The sequence below is a fragment of the Sorex araneus genome, chromosome 6, assembly GCF_027595985.1.
Source record: "Sorex araneus isolate mSorAra2 chromosome 6, mSorAra2.pri, whole genome shotgun sequence".
Classification (NCBI taxonomy): Eukaryota; Metazoa; Chordata; class Mammalia; order Eulipotyphla; family Soricidae; genus Sorex; species Sorex araneus.
In genome coordinates, this window is record NC_073307.1 from 158,053,555 (window position 1) to 158,068,704 (window position 15,150).

Here is a 15,150-nt window from a genome sequence, read left to right on the forward strand (position 1 = left end):
AGGTCCCTTTAAGCATCACAGCTGTTGATTCAACTCTATTCAGGTCACAGTCCAGATATCCTAGGGGGTGCTTGGGTGGGGATCTATACGCCCCCCCAGACTTCTGCAGGCAGGGTGCAAGGAAGGGGTTCCGGGCAGACACACAACCCCCTCATTTCTAACGTAAGAGCAACGGCAGCCCTGGACCTCTGGGAATTTTAGTGGGGAAGACCTTTAAGTAAATCAATCAGGTAATCAGTCAAATAATAGAATCACTACCCAGCTGTGATCGTTGCGTGAAAGGCTTACACGAAACACACTACGAGGACTCGAATTTGGCCAGTGAGGGGGGAGAATGAGGTACGATGGACACTGGGGGTGGTCGGCGCTGTGTCAGAGGACAAGTCGAATTTTGCAAGCAGGTGCGGGTATCTTCAGAAGTTCCTGTGTGACAGTTCAGCGGCAGGGAAGAAGGGCCACATCCAAGGGTCTTGGGAGGTCCAGACACCTTCTTTTTTTTTTTGCTTTTTGAGTCACACCCAGTGATGCTCAGGGGTTCCTCCTGGCTTTGTACTCAGGAATTACTCCTGGCGGTGCTTGGGAGACCATATGGGATGCCGGGGATCGAACCCGGGTTGGCCGCATGCAAGGCAAACACCCTACCCGCTGTGCTATCGCTCCGGCCCCCGGACACCTTCTTAAGGGGTGCTTTAGAGCACGAGGCAGGCAGGAGCAGGGCGGGCTTCTTGGTCCGTGTACCCTGTTAAGCTTTGGGGACGTGGAGAGTAGGAGGCGCTGGTGACGTGTGAGCACAGGCACACGATGCGGTCCAGGTTTTAGGAAGATCTTGGGGCGCAGTGGGGGATGATTCCAGGCGAGTCCGAGAAATCAGGGGTGTGGGAGGGAGTCAAGACGGACTCCCCAGATGGCTGGAGAGCTCACCAGGTTGGTGGCGTTTCCTGGTCATTCATGCCCTGCTGCAGAGATCCCGGGGGCTCGTGGAGCCAGGAGTGTTGGAGATGGACACGTCCTGGCCGGTCCACACCCCGCAGGCCCACATGTCCTCCGGGCAGGGCAGCAGGGGCCAGGCCCTCTGCTGGGGGCGAAATGGAAGCATTTCCTTTACAACGCGCATTCTTGTGAGTGTGTGTGTGTGTGTGTGTGTGTGTGTGTGTGTGTGTGTGTGTGTGTGTGTGTGTGTGTGTGTGTGTGTGTGTGTGGACTGGAGCGATAGCACAGCAGATAGGGCATTTGCCTTGGACATGGCCGACCCAGGTTCGATTCCTCCATCCCTCTCGGAGAACCTGGCAAACTACTGAGAGTATCCCACCCGCACGGCAGAGCATGGCAAGCTCCCTGTGACGTATTTGATATGCCAAAAAAGAAAAAAAAAAAAAAACAGCAGTAACAAGTCTCACAGTGGAGATGTTACTGGTGCCTGCTCGAGCAAATCGGTAAGCAACGGGATGACAGTGACAGTGATATTTTGTGTGTGTGTGTGTGTGTGTGTGTGTGTGTGTGTGTGTGTAGAAAATTGAATGAGATTAAGAAGGCCGGAGTCCTGGGGGCAGGCAGTATTGGATGCTGAGGCCAGCGCTGGGGCGGGAAAGACTTCCCTTTCCTTATAAACATAAGCTCCATGACGGGCAAGACACACAGCGCTGTTGTTTCCTCTATACTGCATGGTTTCTGAAAACAGGAAATCTTCTGCTCCTGTTGTGTGGATTTGAAGCTTGAGCATTCTTTGGTGGGGCTGAAGCTAGAAACGGTGCACACCCCCGGTTAGTGGATCACGCTGGTGGACAGGGCAGAGAAGTGGGTTAGGAACGCGAGACCCCAATCTAAAGACCAGTGGGGAACTTCTGTAACGTGGGTCACCGTTACAGCCATCCACCTAAATCTTGCATGTAATGGTCACTTAGAGTACGTCAGGCACTGGGCAAAAAAGAGCATTTATCATTACCATCACATCATTTTGTCGGTAACCCTCGGAAGTGTGAGTTGTGTTATTATCACAGCGTTTGGGCACAGGGGGGCTAGTAATATGCCAGCCCCTCTCATCCTGGCCACCTTAAAGGGGTTTAAATAAATCCCTCAGTGGAGGGGCAGGGGGTGCGTAGGACCTAATTCCAGACTGTTTGGCGGTCAGAGTTGGCTGGGGCGTCCTCAGTTCTTGATGTTGGCACGTTGCATCACCCCTCGTAGCTCCAGAGCTTGCCCCTGGTCCCCTCTGCCCACTTTGTCTCACCCACTTTCTCGTCTTTCCCAGAAGCAGCTGACACAGGATGACGATGCCGTGGATGTGGAGATTGCCATCGACAACACGGCTTTCATGGATGAGTTCTTCGCTGAGGTAGGCATCCTTCAGTATGGTGTTTTTTTCCCCCCGAGTGCACACAAGGAAACACAGCTTCCTTAGCAAAGACTAGGAAACGCCGGGCACTCTGTCTGGGATCACAGAGTGATGTCAGCCTTTCGCTGGCCCCAAAGACCAGGTGAGAACCCTGGGGAGATTCTCTTTAACACTGGACGGTTGGGGTTTTGATTCTGACAGCAAGTCTGGGCAAGCGAAATGATCTGTAATTGTAGATGTGCTTTAGAGTCTTCTTGTCTTCTTGAGCACTTTGGGTTTCTTGTATGTTTGCTTTTCTTGACCCCTTGTTTTGTTTTGTTTTTTTCTTTCTGGGTCACACCCAGCGATGCTCAGGGGTTACTCCTGGCTCTGTTCTCAGGAATTACTCCTGGCGGTGCTTGAGGACCCATATGGGATGCCGGGGGATTGAACCCAGCTCAACTGCATGCAAGGCAAATGCCCTCCCTGCTGTACTGTCGCTCCGGTCCCTCTTGGTCCCTTTTCACCTGAGAAGTTTGTATATGACCCTATAAAATAGGCATGAGAATCAGTGCCAGATAAGGTGGTTGCCTTGTATCCAGGTCATGCCACCACCTGTGGTCCTCTGAGCCCTGCCAGGAGTGATCCCTGAGCACAGAGCCAGGAGTAAGCCCTGAGCACTTCTGGGTGTGGCTCAGCTTCTTTCCCCCCCAAAAAAAATTCAGAAAGGTATGAAAATTAAACATTTGTTGACTATAAACCACATATTTACTTTAAAATATGGGCTGGGACTGTATGAGTGAAATGCAGACACAAAAGTTCCTAAGTTTGTAACTGTGCATCACAGTGATTCTCTAATAAAAAATTTTTAAAAACGTGATTGCTTGCAAAATATATATGTGTCTATATGTATACATATATATATATATATATACATACATGTATATATACACATACACGGGCTGGGGAGGTAGCTAAGCAGGCTGGAACTCCCGCTTTGTATGAGAACAATCTGGCTCTGCACGGTCCCCAGAGTACTGTGGGAGTGACCCCTAAGATCTGAGCTGGGAGTAGCCCCCAAAACCACAGGGGGTGACCAGCCCAAACAAACAAAAAAGCAAAGTAAATGTTTTTTTACCTGCACCCCCCACATTCAGTTACCCACAGTGTGAGAAACTAGCTGCCACATGGCAAGGTGGTTACCTAAATTACGTAACTGAAATGCAGGAACAAATATGGGCTCCTAGCTGAAGCATCGATTTATTTTAGGCTTGGGATTCAACGAATCCAATTTGTTGTTTTCAAATATTAAGTCCTTTGGACAATTTTTTTTTTTTTGAACTTTTTGAGTCACACCTGGCGATGCTCAGGGGTTACTCCTGGCTCTGCTCTCAGGAGTCACTCCTGGAAGTGCTTAGGGGACCATGTGGGATGCTGGGGATGCAAACCATGACATAATCATCAGGGCTGCCCTTTTTCTTAACGCTCTGTTAGCGCGTTTCGAGTTTCTGTCATGTCAGGAAGAGCTAATGCTGTGTAGGGTGGAACAGGGCCACCACGGGCGGCGTGGCAGGCACGTTGTGGTCTCGAGAGGAAACGCCCTGATCTGCCATTCACCGTGGGATCCCATGGCACGTTCCATAACTTTTACACATCTTGGTGGGGTTATCTGTGCGGCAGAGAGAAAAATATTCAGCTCGCCGATTTGTGGGGGATTGAAGAAGCTAATACTCCGGAAGTGCTTACCGTGGGCTTAGCGTGGCTGCGCCTTCGCGTCTTTCTTACCCAAGCGGGCAGAGAAAGGCGAGCATCAGCCAGAGCAGCGGCGGGATAGTCCCGGAGAAGGAGATTCTGTGCCCGCAGATCCTAGTCTTCAGCTCGGCTCAGCACATAGCCAGGAGTAGGACTTTGGAAAACTCACTTGACACTTGTTTTATTTTTTTTTTTAATTTTTTTTTTTTTTATTTTAACGAATCACCGTGGGATACAGTTACAGACTTACAAGCTTGCATGATTATGTTTCGGTCATACAGTGTTTGAGTACCCATCCCTCCACCCGTGCCCGTTCTCCATCACCAACGTTTCCAGTATCCTTCCTGCCTTCCCTACCTCCTCCTCCCCCCGCTGTGGCAGGCACATTCCCTCTTTCTCTCTCCTTCTGGGTGTTACGGTTTGCAATACAGGTACTAAGCAGCCATCATGTTTGATCCGTAGTCTACTTTCAGCACGCATCTACCATCCTGAGCAAGCCCTGCAACCATCATTTACTTAGTGGTCCCTTCTCTATCCCACCTGCCCATCTCATTCCCTCAGCATATGAGATCAGCTTCCAAGTCGTGGAGTGATCCTCCTGGCCCTTATCTCTACTATACCTAGGTGTTAGTCTCTTATTATGTTACTTTATTTTCCACAAATGAGTGCAGTCATTCTATGTCTGTCCCTCTCTTTCTGACTCATTACACTTGGCACTATACTCTCCCTGTCTATCTACTTGTATGCAAATTTCATGATTTCATCTTTCCTAACAGCTGCATAGTATTCCATTGTGTAGATGTACCGAAGTTTCTTTAACCAGTCATCTGTTCATCAGGCATTCCGCTTTTTTCCAGATTCTGGCTATTGTAAATAGTGCTGCAGTAAACGTACAAGCACAGATTTGACACTCTTAAAATCATTTTCTCAGAAGCCGGGATAAGGCTCTTCCCTGCTGGTTACTCTGGGTGCAAAATGAAAACCCCGAGGCTGCGCTCAGCACTGGCCAAGCAGAGAGAGCTTGTATGTCTTTCAAGGAACTTTGAGTTCTCGTTACTGTGTGTTCCTCGGGTGTTTGTAAATACACACACACACACACACACACACACACACACACACACACACACTTGATTCCTCCGGATGCTGCCTGAAAATGGGACAAAGTACATTCCCGAGGACGGGGGCCTGGGGACCCGAGGGTGTCCCCCCTGAATTTGACTGAGGGAACACTCAGTACCACAGGGAGATTTCTCGGGAAGACGCTCTGCTGATCACTTGCCTTTTGGACCGGCTCCAGGACACACGTCACCGGGGCTGTTTGCAGAGGACTTGGCAGCGTGCATCAGCGCTGGCCAGGAGGCTGGTCCAAGGTGTGGGTGAAGTCATAGGACGGGGACGTCCCCAGAACGTGCTTGGCATTGTAAAACCCCACCAGCACCTTCTGCTTTTCCTCCCGGGAATAGCGCTGGCCGCTAGGTATTCCAGGCCTCGTGGCCGATGACGCCAGGGCCCTATAAGCCATAAACCTCCGATTTCATCTCCTGGGCGCACGCCTGTGTGTTTCTCCTGGTCTGTTTGCTCACTTGGCAGGGAGCAGTGTTTCAGGAAATAAATCACTCTAGCAGAGAAGGTGGAACACGAAGGGCTTCTCGGTGCTGTATGCGTTCGTCTAGTCCGCAGAATCCACACCTTTTACCATCTTTCAGAGTTGGGCTGTGGACACAGCTCCCACCATAGCGGGTCCTTCTCTCTGCCTCCGTATCTAGTGAAAGATTGAAAAAGTCATAGGACACATGTTCTACCAGGACATGGGAGCCCCCCAAAGGAATCACTGCATTCTGCCTACAGGAAGGGGGTGTATGAGCGGGGGAGGGTTAGGCATTTCCCATCATGGTCACCAGAACTTCTTTTTGGGGGTTTAAGAGGGCCACACTTGGCAGAGCTTAGGGGATACTCTCAGCTCAGTGCTCAGGGCTCACTCTTGGCTGGGGGAGCGAACCCCAGGTCTCCCGCAGGCATTCCTGCCCCCTGACTAAGCTCCCTGGCCCCAGGATGACTTCTTCGCACACTCAAGCCTGTATGGAGAGGACCCTGGGATGGTTCAGGTTTAGGGAATTTTTAGAAAGTTCTTCCAGCTTCCACCCTTCTCAACCTCTGTCATCACTGCTGGCTCTCTCCTGTCCTCATCAACCAGACCGTCTCAGGGCCTCGTTTTCACTTTGTAATCTAGTAATTTAGTAATTCACTTGCAAGAAAAAAACAAAAAATAAAGACACAGAGCTCATGTAGAGTACCCAAACCAAAAATCTCCCCCGCCATCAGGCCAGAGAATCAGTAAGTACAGTTGGTGAAGGGTGTTTGCCTGGGCACGCAGCCAACCTGGGTCTGGTCCCCAGCACCCCACGTGGATTCCCAAACCCCACCGGGACTGACCCCGGAGCACAGAGCTAGGAGTAAGCCATGAGCACAGCCGAGAAACCCAAGAAACCCCCGAGTCTTGTGATTGGCCAGTTGCCCAGCCTGATCCCCCCCGCCCCCCATGGGTTCTTTTTTCCTGCTGAAGTTAAGGACTCCTAAGACGTGGGGGAGGGTTTGTGGAAGGAACTGTGGACCCCCGCCTTGTTCTCAGGGGAGCATTCCGGTGGGGGCCGTGGGAGAGAAGGCCTGTGGGTCGCCTGTTGTCACAGCCCACAGCCAAGGGGGGGAGGAAGAACTGCACCCCGCCCCTGAGTGAGCTGGTTGCCCCTTTACCCTGTGTTTCTTCTGTGGATGCCGCCGTCAAGCCTGCCCGTATATGCTGCTTGTTTATTTGCTTCCGGCCATACCCAGGGGCTACTCCCAGCTTTGTCCTTGGGGGACCATCTAATCTCTGCCCAAGAGCCTGGGCCCGAGGCATTCCGACAGGAGCACCCGCCCTTTGAACTCCCTTCCTCTCGGCTTCAGAGGTGGACGCTTTTTTTTTTTTGCTCCACCCTCTCTGCTTGTGAAGTGGAAAACAAGAGATGGGATCTCAGACTTGGTAACTCAGACTCTCGGGGTGACTCAGGAGGGAAGGTGCTGGCCGTTCTGTCCTCTCTGTCCCCCATCTTGCAGTTGCTCATTTCCAGAGTTGCCCAGCGCCCTCCTTTGGCTCCTTGGTCCTTCCGATTCTCAAGCCAAAAATTCTCTGTATCCTGTTTTGAAAGTTTTTGGTTTTTGGAGTCACCCTCAGCGGTGCTCAGAGCTTACTTGTGACTCTCTGCGCAGGGGTCACTGCTGGTGGTGCTTGGGGGGGGGCACATGGGGTGCCAGGGATTGAAATGGGGGTGCAAGGCAAGTGCCTTAACTACCTCTCTGGCCTGCGATCCTGTTTTGATCACCCTTATTGCACATCTGAGAGACTGGCATTGGAGATCAGTGGGGGTAGGGGGTGTGGGGGGGGTATGGGTTGTGCAGAGTCACGGAACAGCTAGGAGGTAGAGCTGAAACTTGACCCAGCTCTGCCCGATGGTGATTTATTAAACTGGAACTCCCAGGATTGCCACATTACTGACAAATCATTGAAAATATACGTGTCGAAGGACATTAAGTAAGAAGGGCTTGAGGCTGTATTAGCTATACCTTTAGCAAGGCGAGTTAAGAACACTCAATCGACTCTCCCATCATCATTGATTTGGGTGGGTTTGTTTGCCACTTGTGGGACCAGGAATCGAACCCAGGGCCTCACACATGCAAGGCCAGTGCGCCCACACTGAGCTCCACCCGGCGTCACCAAGGTTTCCTGAGTTCTCCTTGTAAAATGCTCTCCCGCCTGAACCTTGGTTGGAGAATGAAGGAAAAGTGAGGATCTCAGTGAGGCAAATGTCACAAGAGAGTCAGACACCCGCCTCACACGCGGGCAGAAGGGATGAGCCTCGGGGAGGTGGGCCCAGAGGCAGGGAGGGTTTCTCTCCCAGGCCCTGGTTCAATCTTCCTTTTGTTAGGGTCCCGGAACAATAATTTCCCCCTCCAAATCCGCACAAAGAGCGCAGCCAGTAATGTAATAAACAAGCGGAGTTTATTAGCCAGCTCTCTGGGGTCAAGCCTCTAGGCACGCAGGCCCAGGCAAGACCCCGAACAAGGGAAAAGCCACAAATTTTATAGTCAGGGCTTACATCTGCTTACATCCCAACCCGCACATATGGATTTTAACAGAAACATAAGTGAAAATGAAAGTTTAATGATTCAGAAGAAAACATACTTTCAAGTAGTACAAACGAGCAGTTAGAGAAGTGATCTAGACATGTCTTCAGAACATTCTGGCAGCGACCCACCCGGCTTGTATGTGGGTGGCTTCTATAGATAGTGAATATCGGTGATGAAACTATTTGCCAAGGCCGAGTTTCCAGCCCAGATGACCTTCCCTCACAGATGGCCAGAGGGAGAAGTGGGGGTTTTAAGAAAAACAAAAAGGTTTAAGTAAAACAGGACATAGAGCAGGAAGGAACTGGGCATGATGGAGTCACTCCTGCCCCCGCTCTGTGTCCAACACTTTCACTTTTATTTAAAATTATTTTCAATTATCATAAACTTGTTCACAACACTGAATTACATTCAATATTTCAACACCAGCCCCACCACCATCACACCTTCCCACCACCATTATTTTGATTATTTTGAATTTCCCAGCACCACCCAAACCTGCTGAATACAGGTGCTAGATACTTTATTTCTTTTGCCCGCTGTGAATAACATAGGATGTTGCACGGCTGCGAGAGTGTCCGCGTGCTCCTAGAAATCGAAAATTTTAGATCATTAGGGTCTGGAGAAGTCTCTGCAGTGAGCTGCCTGGCTCTGAGATTCTTTGTATGTCTCTGGATCATGGCCATTAAGGAGCTTAAGTAGTTGCCTTGGCCGTGACATCCAGGGTCCCATGCGGGGCCGGGAGATGGGAAAAGCCGGCCTGTCCCCTCTCCAGTGAGGCCTGGAGTTTGCCAGCACAAACCCCGAGTACTTGGACTTTTCACTGGGTTCTGGAAGATGGCGGCCACCAGGATTCCTAGGCGGCAGGTGGAGGGATGACGCCTGCTCTCCCGTCTGAGAGCGGAGAGATGGTACCGTTGGTGAAGTGTTAGCCTTGGCACGCAGCCAACCTGGGTTTGGGCCCCAGTACCCCACGTGGATTCCCAAACCCCACCAGGAGTGGTCCCTGAGCACAGAGCCAGGAGTAAGCCATGAGCACAGCCGAATGTACCCCCCCACCCCCCAGGAAGGAACCCCCCCCCAAGTTCTATGATTGGCCAGTTGCCCAGCTTGATCCTCTCCAGGGCTTCTGATGATGCAGTTACTAGATTACAGAGTGAAAATTAGGCCCCGAGATGGTCAGGCTGATGAGGACAGAGGAGAGAGGCGGCAGTGAGGGTAGAGGTGGAGAAGGGTGGACAGATGTGCTTCCTGGGCCCGGGCGCCCCGCAGGCAGGCTGAGGACGGAGCCCCTGGGGCTCAGGTCTCCCATCCACAGGCTCACGTGGGTCCCCTGTCATCCAGTCCCCACTTGTCTGGGGCTTGCCTGTGCTTGAGGCCAGCAGTCGCACCCCAGCAGCTGCTTGCCTTGCGTTTTCCTACAACTTCGGGCCAAAGAGGACTCCTCAGTTTGTGAACTAAGGGTCCAGGATTTCTTTTCTTTTCTTTTTTTTAAATTTTATTTTATTTTATTTTATTTTAAGACGTCCGATCCCCCAGGCTTTGCACCAGTGAAGATCCAGTGGTACATTACAACACGGTGGGCCCATTCAAAGGCGGTTCGTGCATTTTATTGTAGAGAAGCTTTTCGCCCTGTCCTGGTGAGGATAACTCTGATTGCTTTGGACAGACAGTCCAGTGACAGAAGGAGAAACGGGGTGTGACGCCATGGCCTTCTATAGGTTGCCAGTGTTGAGATGAAGGGGAAGGACAGAAGAAGGTGGTCATTTCCAGGTCACTCAAGCGGCAGATTTTTTTTTTTTTTTTGGCTTTTTGGGTCACACCCAGCAATGCTCAGGAGTTGCTCCTGGCTCTGCACACAGGAATTACTCCTGGCGGTGCTCGGGGACCATAAGGGATGCCAGGGATCGAACCCAGGTTGGCTGTGTGCAAGGCGAACACCCTACAGCCTACCCGCGGTACTATCGCTCCAGCCCCAAGGGTCAGATTTGGAGGTGGGTGTACCCCCAGAGCCTTCCCAGGGGAATTTTGGCATTCCTCTTTTTACAACCAGGTCACTTGGGGTTCTGCTGAAAATAGAACTGTATGGAAGAAAGAAAAATCAGGTCTCGGATGTAATGGAAAAAGCAGCCCAGGCATTATTATTTAATTAATTTATTATTTTTTTTATTAGTGAATCACTGTGAGGGTACAGTTACAGATTTACATATTTTCGTGCTTGTGTTTCAGTCATACAATGCTCGAGAACCCATCCCTCCACCAGTGCCCATTCTCCACCACTCATGATCCCGGTATCCCTCCCACCCCCATCCCATCCCCCCCACCCTACCCTGCCTCTATGGCAGGGCCTTCCCTTTTGTTCTCTCTCTCCTTTTGGGTGTTGTGGTCCGCAATAGAGGTATTGAGTGGCCATCATGTTCAGTCTATAGTCTACTTTCAGCACGCATCTCCCATCCCGAGCAGGTCCTCCAACCACACTTGACTTGGTGTTCCCTTCTCTATCTGAGCTGCCTTTTCCCCCAGCCTGTGAGGCTGGCTTCCAAGCCATGGAGCAAACCTCCTGGTACTTATTTCTACTATTCTTGAAGCCCAGGCATTATTGAAGTGCTCTGCCACCCGCCAGCTGTGTGGCCTCAGACCTTTTCAACCTTTGGTGTTGCCAGCCATCAAAATGCTTCTCCGACGGTTGCTTGACGGCTTGTGTTTTCCTCTGTGTCCTGAGATTATGAGTATATTGAGATTTTATTCTCCTGTTTTTCTTTTTTTTTTGATCACACCTGGTGATGCACAGGGGTTACTCCTGGCTCTGCACTCAGGAATTACCCCTGGCGGTGCTCAGGGGACCATATGGGACGCTGGGAATCGAACCCGGGTCGACTGCATGCAAGACAAATGCCCTCCCCGCTGTGCTATTGCTCTAGCCCCTATTCTGCTGTTTTGTAAGCAAGCAAGCAGACGCTGCTTACAGTGGGACACCCAAGTCCATCTCTGAAGGGGACCGTCTCCCTTCCAGTGGCGGAACTGCTGGCTTGAGGCTGAGGCAGATCCAGTTTTCTCTCTCCTCCTATTCTGTGTGCTTTGGAGAGCTACAGGCCAGTATCTGGGCCGAGAAGAAGGGGCCGTTAGAAACAGCATGCTGGGTTATGTTCTCCTCGCCCCCCGGGTCCCGGGCGTCCATCTCTGCCTGGCTGGCCCGAGCGTCCCTCTCCTTGGTGATGTGCCCCTGGCTTGGGAAGCAGCCGGGCAGACCCGGCGGGTGTAGCAGTGGCGTAGGGGGCTCTTGTGCACTTGCCCCACTGCTTAGGCCTTGGTGCGGGGCGGGGGGGCCCTTAGCTGCACCCTGTGTTCATGCCTCAGTGGCCTGCGTCCCCCCTGGGAATGTAGTGCTGGGAGCGCTGGGTTTGGAAATGTCACGTCTTGTCAGATCAGAAATGTGCAGGAGGCCTTCCTGGCTTCCGTTTCGGTCCCCATTGTCCTGAGGGTTCAGCGAGCAAGAGGTCACTGCACAGGAGGCGCGGAGTCGGCCTCTGAGTGCACCCTGGCTTAGCTTCTGCCCCCTCGCCTCTCTCTTCCCCTCCTCCTTCTCTGTCGGTCATTCTCTGTTGCCCTTTTCCTTCCTGTCCTTTCTTTCCCCCTTTCCCTTTCTTCTCCCCCCGTGCTCCCCCTCCTGCTCTCACTGCGGTGGGGGGTTGGGCTGGGCGGCATTTCTCAGTCAGGGTCCATGTGCCTGGCGCCTCCCCCCCGCCATATTTCAGATGAAAGATGAAAATGGCATAAATGGGGGGTGCGGCATAAGAATAGAGGGCCGACCGGTAGGACGGATGGAGAGACACAGGAAGGAGCCCCCGAGCGGGAGGGGAGAAAGGTCGAGAACCCTGGGCTGAAGGATTCTCACCCTCCCGCCCCCGAGTTTTCTTCCAGGGTATCTCTTGGAGGTTCTTTCTTCCAGGGCGGGCGGATGTTTTCCTCTCAGGAAGCAGTGGGTGTGGATTTTCCTCCTCCCCCACCTCCCCCAACTCCTCCTCCTCCTCCTCCTCCTCCTCCTCCTCCTCCTCCTCTTCCTCCTCCTCCTCCTCTTCCTCCTCCCCCACCTCCCCCACTCCTCCTCCTCCTCCTCCTCCCCCACCTCCTCCACCTCCTCCTCCTCCTCCTCCTCCTCCACATCTTCCTCCTTCTCTTTCCCCTCTCTCTCCTCCTCCTCCTCCTCCCTCTTTCCTCTCTCTCTCCTCCTCCACCTCCTTTCTTCCTCTCCTTCACCTCCTCCTCCTCCTCCCCCCTCCTCCCTCCTCCCTCCTCCCTCCTCCTCCCTCTCTCTCTCCTCCTCCTCCTCCTCCTCCCTTTCTTTCCTCCTCCTCCACCTCTTTCCTCCTTTCTTCCTCTCCTTCACCTCCTCCTCCTCCTCCTCCTCTTCTCCCTCTTCTTCCCCCCCTTCCCTGTCCTGCCGCTTCCACCCAGGAGTGCTGCCAGCGTTTCCTCTCCGTGGTGGGTGTCTTCTTCCTTTCGGTGACAGAGGTTACTGTCTTTCCCCTGGTAGATCGAGGACACGCGGCTCAACATCGACAAGATCTCAGAGCACGTGGAGGAGGCCAAAAAGCTCTACAGCGTCATCCTGTCCGCACCCATTCCAGAGCCAAGTGAGTGCTTGCTCCACGCGCGGACTCTCCGGTCGCCACCCTTGGCCCTGGGACCGAGCCAGCTCGCCCTCCTCCCTCCCGCAGAGTCCAGCCCCAGCATCTTACGTGATGGGCTCGTCCCTTTGTCTCCAGCTCCTCTGCCTTCCCTGACCTCACACTGCCCAGCCCTGGGAAGCGTTTCTCTCTATGGTCCTGCATTTATTAAAAAAAAAATATTATTTATTTTTGCCTTTGGGGTCACACCCAGCGATGCTTAGGGGTTATTCCCGGCCCTGCACTCAAGGATTACGCCTGGCGGTGCTTGGGGACCATATGGGTCTGCTGCATGCAAGGCAATTGCCCTACCCACTGTACTAGCCTCCGGCCCCTTTATGGACCTGCATGTAATCCCTTCAGCCAGGACCTGGCCAGGGCCTGGCTGGGACTCTTACTGCTCTGTGTGTGTGTGTGCATGCGCTGGGACTCTTACTGCTCCAGCGTGTGTGTGTGTGTGTGTGTGTGTGTGTGTGTGTGTGTGTGTGTGTGTGTGTTTGTGTTTGTGTGTGTGTGCGCGCGCGCGCCCTGGGACTCTTACTGCTGGGGGGGGGGGGGGGTGTGTGTGTGTATCTGGCCAGGACCTGGCTGGGGACTCTTACTGCTCTTCTGTGTGTGTGTGTGTGTGTGTGTGTGTGTGTGTGTGTGTGTGTGTGTGTGTGTGTGTGTGTGTGTGTGCTGGGCCTCTTACTGCTCCGGGCGGCATCCGGCATCCATGTGTGTGTATCCACTGCACCGTGGCTGGCGCGCTCTCCCCTTCCTCCAGCTCCCTCTCCACATTCTTACTTTTTCTTTTCCTCCCTCGACATGTGTCCAACATGATCCATATCCCCCTTTATTCCTCCCACCCTTAACCTGTGATTTTGTTACCACCCAGGAAAATACTTCCCCCTCTTCCCCCAAATGTCACATTTTTAGGGTAGCATTCAAAGTGATACGTTGTATTCCTTGGGGACAGGGGACACAGTCATGTTGTCATTCTGCTCTTAGAATTTTTCCGTGACTGCTCCACCCCATAAAGATCAGGTTGCAAAGAGCAGGTGCCCGGGCACTGTCGTGGTCCCATGTGTCCCTTCCCTGCCATCCTTCGTTCCGTCCTCCCCCACATGCTGGTCGCCCGGCATAGCCCCAGACTCAGCTGTGTCCTGCGGACAGTTCCTGTTCCTTCAGAGACCTTCCTCTTCCCACACACTCCGGGTCTGCCTTTCTACCTGCTAAGCCCTGGGTCCTGGAGATTCAGTCCTCCTTTCACCTGTGTGAGAAGCCTTTCTGCACCCCTCCCCGTCCAGTGGTTGACGTGCTCTGTACGTTAGACCTGCTCATCTGTTTGTCCTGATGCGGAGCCCTTGAAGGCAGATTCCGGATGTCACTTGTCTCTGACCCTGTGTTCCTTGCCCAGTGCCACCCTTGGGGCAGGTGCTGGAGGATGTTTTTGAACGGTCCTCACTCCTACTTATCTCACTCCTACTTACTTCACTCCCCGTATCTGCATGCCGTGTGCCTGGGGCCCGCAGCCCGGGTGCTCTACATTTTTGCTTGATTCTAAGTGTAGAAGTTGCAGGAAAACACAGTCCACATTTCCTCGTTGAAACCAGATTTTTTTTTTCCCCCTCTAAAAGCAGTATTTGAACTGGGGACACTGGTGCTGGGAAATGTCCACTGGTGGAGGGATGGGTGTTGGGTACTGTCTGACTGGAACCTAATCCTGAATGGCTTTGTAAGGGTCTCTCTCACAGTGATTCAGTAAAAAAAAAATTTTTTAAAAGAAAAGAAAAAAAGAAAGCAGCATTTGGGACCAGGGAGATAGTACAAGGGTTACGGTGCTTGCCTTGCATGCAGCCAACTCAGGTTTGATCCCTGGCACCATATATTGTTCCCCAAGTACTGCCAGGAGTGGCCCTTGAGCACAGAGCTGGGAGTCATCCCTGGCATGGCTGGCCCCCAAATTCAAACAGATAAATGTTTAAAAGTAGAAGCAAGGGGCTGAATCGAGAGCACAGCAGATAGGGCATTTGCCTTGCACGAGGCAGACCCGGGTTCAATTCCCAGTTTCCCCGAGCACCGCCAGGAGTAATTCCTGAGTGCATGAGCCAGGAGTAACCCCTATGCATCACTGGGTGTGACCCAAAAAGGAAAAAAAACAACCCAGAAGCAAGCTTTTAGAATGTTTTCCTATTGGTAGCCTGGTTATAAGGACAGATAGTAGGCTCCAGCTGTGTTTTCTTTTTTTTTTCTTTTTAATTCTAGAGTTCTGGGATG

At 52.4% G+C, this 15,150-nt stretch overlaps 1 protein-coding gene across 8 annotated transcripts in view; it reads left to right on the plus strand.

Moving 5' to 3' along the window:
* The window catches only part of STX3 (syntaxin 3), a 49,085-nt gene that overhangs the window by 15,418 nt on the left and 18,517 nt on the right, over positions 1-15,150 (plus strand). For 6 of the 8 annotated variants that reach the window (XR_008630649.1, XM_055141401.1, XM_055141397.1 and 3 more), the window contains exons 2-3: positions 2,249-2,332; positions 12,759-12,858. Coding sequence is in view for 7 of the 8 variants with exons in the window: in XM_055141401.1 (XP_054997376.1) it covers positions 2,249-2,332; positions 12,759-12,858 (184 nt within the window). In the remaining variant the exon portion in view is untranslated. The remainder of the gene's footprint in view (positions 1-2,248; positions 2,333-12,758; positions 12,859-15,150) is intronic. The other 2 variants (XM_055141395.1, XM_055141396.1) reach the window with 2 other exon arrangements.